At 42.4% G+C, this 6,308-nt stretch overlaps 1 protein-coding gene across 4 annotated transcripts in view; it reads right to left on the reverse strand.

Moving 5' to 3' along the window:
- The window catches only part of LOC137321832 (A-kinase anchor protein 7), a 187,267-nt gene extending 181,182 nt beyond the window's left edge, over positions 1 to 6,085 (reverse strand). For all 4 annotated transcript variants that reach the window (XM_067984544.1, XM_067984543.1, XM_067984542.1 and 1 more), the window contains exon 1: positions 5,157 to 6,085. In XM_067984544.1, the coding sequence (XP_067840645.1) occupies positions 5,157 to 5,913 (757 nt within the window). In that variant the 5' untranslated portion in view covers positions 5,914 to 6,085. The remainder of the gene's footprint in view (positions 1 to 5,156) is intronic.
- Positions 6,086 to 6,308: the final 223 nt, after the last annotated feature.

Genomic DNA, 6,308 nt, shown 5'->3' on the forward strand with positions numbered 1-6,308 from the left:
ATTTAATTTTCCCTCATTTTGAATGGATGAAGCTTTGTACAGTAAGATTCATATAGTCATCTCTTTGTTATGTTAGCAACCCTGACTGATAAAATGTGACAGATGCCCAGATGGGACTGTTTGCTAATAATCCACTTAACCAGATTATACTTCAGCGAGCATTTGTTTGGAACCCCTTGGTCTTTCTATTTGCTAGGTCAACTACGGGTATTAAATGTGTATAAACTTCCTGCGACTTTGTTGCACAATTCTACCAGCAGCTTGAATTTGCTGCAGTTTAATAAAAGTAGAGAATCAGAAAGCGGTATTGGGAAGCGCACGGTCAATTGGCCAAAGTCAAGGAAATATGAGTGTTTACTCAGCATACTATGCACGACTAGCGGCTACAACTAGCTCAAAGGCAATGTGACACTGACGATTACATACTTCACCAGAGTGATTACATCACAAATTGGCTTAAAACCGCTCAGCCTAGTAGATTGTTACACTTGTATTACCATACCATTGTTGAATTATATATGTGAAACTTCTGCACATCAGCTCAGAACCTTTTACTTTGTTTCTGCCTCCTACAAAATAACAATACAGCTGCGCCACCTCAAAGCAGTTGCAAACAATATTTTGTATATCCATTTGCCCATCACCATTTAGCCCCAAAACCCCTTGTCATGGTACAATGTTCGTATACAATACTAACCTGTCAGAATAAAACAGTTGCTAAAAAACAGACTGCAGAGAGAAAACCAAATTACTATATATGCCCAACTTTGCAAAATCTTGTACATGGTTAAAATTTGTGCTCGCTCCAGGCAGTTTTTCTCCTGCCCAACACAAAACACCGCATGGAAATGTAGCATCGCTATTCAAGAAAGGAGGGAGAGAAAACAGGGAACTACAGGCCAATTAGCCTAACATCAGTTGTCAGGAAAATGCTGGAATCCATTATTAAGGAAGTTGTAACGGCACTTAGAAAATCATATTAGGCAGAGTCAACATGGTTTTATGAAAGGGAAATCGTGTTTAACAAATTTATTAGAGTTCTTTTGAGGATGTAACTAGCAGGGTGGATAAAAGGGAACCGGAGGATGTAGTATATTTGGATTTCCAAAAGGCATTCGATAAGCTGCCATATAAAAGGTTGCTACGCAAGATAAGGGCTCATGGGGTTGGAGGTAATATATTAGCATGGATAGAGGATTGGATAACAGACAAAAGAGAGTAGGAATAAACCGGTCATTTTCAGGCTGGCAGGCTGTAACTAGTGGGGTGCCGCAAGGATCAGTGCTTGGGCCTCAGCTATTTACAATCTATATTAATGACTTAGATGAAGGGACCTAGTGTAATGTATCCAAGTTTGCTGACGTGGGAAAGCTAGGTGGGAAAATAAGCTGAGAGGAGGATACAAAGAGTCTGTAAAGGGATATAGACAGTTTAAGTGAGTGGGCAAGAGGTGGCAGATGGAGTATAATGTGGGGAAATGTGAGTTTATTTACTTTGGTAGGAAGAATAGAAAAGCAGAATATTTTTTAAATGGTGAAAAAGTATTAAATGTTGGTATTCAAAGAGATCTGGGTGTCCTCGTACAAGAAACACAGAAAGTTAGTATGCAGATACAGCAAGCAATTAGGAAGACAAATGGCATGTTGGCCTTTATTGCAAGGGGGTTGGAGTACAAGAGTAAGGAAGTCTTTCTACAATTGTAGAGGGCTTTGGTGAGACTACACCTGGAGTACTGCGTACAGTTTTGGTCTCTTTATCTAAGGAAGGATATACTTGCCTTGGAGGCGGTGCAACGAAGGTTCACTAGATTAATTCATGGGATGAGATGGTTGTCTAAGAGGCGAGTTTAAGTAGAATGGGCCTATACTCTCTGGAGTTTAGAAGAACGAGGTGATCTCATTGAAACATAAGATTCTGAAGGGGCTTGACAGGGTAGATGCTGAGAGGTTGTTTCCCCTGGCTGGCGAGTCTAGAACTTGAGGGCATAATCTCAGGATAAGGGGCTGGTCATTTAAGACTGAGCTGAGGAGGAATTTCTTCACTCAGAGGGTTGTGAATCTTTGGAATTCTCTACCCCAGAGGGCTGTGGATGCTGAGTCATTGAATATAATCAAGGATAAGATAGATAGATTTTTGGACTCATGGGGAATCAAGGGATATGGGGATCGGGTGGGAAAGTGGAGTTGAGGGCAAATATCAGCCAGGATCTTATTGAATGGTGGAGCAAGCACAAGGGGCCCTATGACCTACTCCTACTCCTATTTCTTATGTTCTTATGTAAAACATCTGCTTCTACAGGCAAGTCTCCATTCTCAGTGACCCAAAACATTATGTTGTGCATGAAGTAACTCAGGATATCAGGCTACAAGATAAACAACGAACCCTTTTACTAATGAAGTATGAACAGGAAATAGCAAAGTTTATCATCGTATGCTCTTAATCTCTCCAAATGACCGAAAAAAATCACTCTGACAGACCATTTATCTCAAGCTACAGCTATGAATCAAGTTTATTAAGTAGAATTCAGCATAAGCAACAGCCGACACAGCAGATAGCACTATATTCTAAAGCTTTACTTAACTTTCAGTGTTCACTTCTAAATAATTTGATGGAGAGGTCTTACGTAAGTCTGGCTGCTCACAAAGTGCTCTTCTAGCCCTAACTACCAAGAACTGCATTCGTGGTGCTTTGCTTGGCCGAAATGACTACAAAGACTTCTGGTTCAAGCATCCCATGAGACACACACAAACTGCCAGAAAGAATACACTCTCCTACACCCAACACTTCCTATATTTTGCTTTTGCCACATGGCATGATAAGAGCCCTTCAAAGCACAGCCTCACTAAGCCTATTTAGTCCAGCAAAAATGGCTGAAGGCTTTGTGCAGGCTTTTCTCCTGCTCACTTGACTGCTGCCTAGCTGAAGCAATTGTGCCCTGCAAGAGCTTATTCTGCTCCCGACTAACAATGCGACCCTGTGTTCTTCACTTAAGAATGATCATTTTAAATGCGAGTTGTTGGGGTGCCAGGTGTGATGGATGAGCAGGACAGGATATGGGCAGCAGAGTTTTGGATGAACTGAAATTTAAGGAGAAGGGGCTACCCAGGAGAGCATTGGAAGAGTCAAAACTGGAGGTGACAAGGGCATGGATGAGAGTTTCAGCAGCAGATGGACTGAGGTAGAGGTGGAGGCAGACAACATTACGGAGGTGGAAGTAACCAGTTTTTGTGATGGAGAGGATATGGGTTCAAAAGCTCAACTTGGGTTGAATAGGATGCCAAGGTTACAAACAGTCTGGTTCAACCAAGATGGTGGCTGTGTGTTTGGGGGGTGGGGTGGGGTGGTGATGATGGAATTGGCAAGAGTACAGAGTTTCTGGCAGGGGCCAAAGGTAATGGCTTTGTTCTTCCCAATGTTTAGCTGGAGGAAAATGTAACTCATCCAAGACCGAATGTCAGACAAGCAGTCGAACAACACAGAGGCAGTGCAGAGAGGTGGTGGAGAGGAAGAGCTGGGTGTCGTCAGCTTGATGGGTTTCACTCTTACTTATCCAAACATAGCAAGAGCATCTCCAGCAAAGGCTTCGGAGTCCCTCCCAAAGATCTATCCTTAGATTTCTCCTCCACCATCTACACGCTGTTCCTTGGCGGCATTATCCACAGACATGGGGTCAGCTTCCAGATGTATGCTGACGACACCCAGCTCTTCCTCTCCTCCACCTCTCTGCACTGCCTCTGAAGTTTGTACCTTTCTAAGAAATCTTCACAAGTATTAAAATTTTATGTTTTGCAATTGCATCTTGGCAGTGTCCCTCTGAGTCTGCCTTTATCTCTCTTTCTGTCCCACTAGTGTCAGTAATTAGAATGTTTACATTTTCTAACTATCAAAACACATGATAATTTGGATAAAATCAATTTTTCAAATTAGGATAAAAAAGACACTGCCTCTCAGTTTAGCAGGCTTTCTGAAGTTTACAGTACTTACAATCGGGAAAAGCTACAACAGGTGTGTAAGCAGTACAGTCAGTCATTTTTGCCCCTCTCTCTCAACCTCACTATTTAAAAACACTTCAAATTTTATCTAAATAAAGCTTTTGAAATTTGTTCTCTACATTTTTTAAAAATAATTTTGGAAAACAAACAAATTTTGATGGAATACTTCTGATTCAGTCTCTATCATTTGGCTGTCTGAAATGCTACTGATAAAGCCTGGGAAATTGTACACACTGCATGTGCTCAGACTACAGGAATTACTTTCAGCTAACAGCATCACTGCTACGGGCAAAAATATTGAGCCTCAGCCCAGGCTTTTGGGAGAGGCTGAGGCTTTTAAGTAAAAACTGTACTGAAGGCATTAAAAGGCACAATAAACACAATTCAATGGGTAAGTTTTATATCATTGTAATTTATTTTATAAATCTTATTTTCAAAATTAGAAATTTCAGTTAGAGATAAAATGACAGACTTTTTTTTCAAAATGTAGTTTGGATTGATTCAATTGGTTAATCAACAAACAATAACAGAAAAATGTTTACATGTTTTAGATGGGGGGGGGGGTTGCCATTATAAATATTTACATGAGAATTTTCAATGTTAAATATTGACAGAAAAAGTGACTCATGCCATGACACGAGAAGTGAGGTTTGTGGACATGAAAAGCATGTGCCATATGTAAGATTTTTAATATCTAGATATATAAAAGGATTATATATATATATGGCCACTCATTTATGAATAAAATAATCAAGGCCACCACTGCATGAACAGTTGCAGAATTCAACCTCCAAAATACCAATTAAATCCATGAATAAAAACAGAATTTGACTTATTCAGTCACTGTAAATTCAGTGACCCTGACAATACATTGGATGCATGTTACATAGCATAACGGTATATCCTCTGACTCACCATGAGTAACACCACAGATGACCTGACAAACAGGAGATATTACACAGATTGCGTCTACAGGTGTAGTGAATCTTGCAAGATGACAGTTCTTTTAGCTTATTGAGATACAGTATACAATATAATCATTTTTTGTGCTGTTTTACACGTGTAACTCTAGGATTAAATGGTTGGAGGTCATTATAATAAGGCTTCTCAAGTTAGGAACAAATATAGCATTTATAATTTTAAAATATTATGTGCGATTCTCACCATGTCCCAGAAGCTCTGAAGCATTTTCATCTGAAAATAACCAGCCTGTGTTAGCAGGCGAACCCCACACGGAGGCTGCATCAGACTCAGGTGTTAATATTAGCTGAAGTTCTTCATTGCTTTGCTGATTACATTCCATGGGTATGGTAATATTAACTTCTTCCAACGCCTTTGAAGTTACTGACGCCATGGTCCCAACAGAAACTGAACGCAAGAAGTCTACTGTAGAGTACCTGGCGTTTGATCCACCCACTTTAAAAACAGGTGCTGTAAACTCTCTTTGAAGTAAAACTGAATGATGGCGTAAAAAACTTAAAAAATAAAAAACATTTTCCAAATAATCGGTTGCTTTAAAACACTTTGATTTATTGGGGGATTTCGTTCTTGTAAAACGTTGAGATAATGCAACCCCAGAGGACTGTGTGTTTTCACGGAAACGCTTAAAGCCCCGTTGCTCCACAGGAGGATTGCAGAGTATCCAGGCTGCAGCCTCCCAGTGTGCTGACCTTGTACGTTCTAATTCTGGCACATTTATTGCACAACACCCGCACCCGGGAGCCAGGTGCAAACTGCAGCGGGGGCGACCTGCGGATCGCACACCGGGGCCGGCGAGCGCACGGGCACGGCACCTCCACTTTCCCCCAGTCTCAGGTTGCAGCAGCGACGCGTTGGAAAAGCACCTCAAGGTCCTGCTGGCGTGCGGGTCTTCCCTCCGGCATTTTGCAAACAGGCGGAGTGAGCGGGACCGGGCGAGCATTGGAGGAGGAGGAGGGAGGGCGCGGGGATTGTTGCTGTGCCGCGAGCCCAGTGACGTGCGCTGGGCCCGGGTTCGGATCCGGGTCCGGGTTCGGATTCCCCAGCGCGAGCCGGGCTGGTACGGCGGCTCGCGAGGGCCCGCGCGGGGCTCACACGTGGTCCCACTCGTTTACGTCCCAGCGCTTCGTTCTGTTTGACGTGTGCGCGCGCGGGGGGGGGGGGCGGTGGCCCCGCTCACGCGGCGAGTTGTAAAGGGCCAAGTTGGAAGGACAGTCACTCAAGTCACCCATAGACGGACTGGTTTAAACATTTGACATGTTTTTGTATATATATATATATATATGTCTATCAGCAGCCTGAGAAATGAACACATTCCCCAATATATTTATCAGAATC

The sequence above is a fragment of the Heptranchias perlo genome, chromosome 5, assembly GCF_035084215.1.
Source record: "Heptranchias perlo isolate sHepPer1 chromosome 5, sHepPer1.hap1, whole genome shotgun sequence".
NCBI lineage: Eukaryota > Metazoa > Chordata > Chondrichthyes > Hexanchiformes > Hexanchidae > Heptranchias > Heptranchias perlo.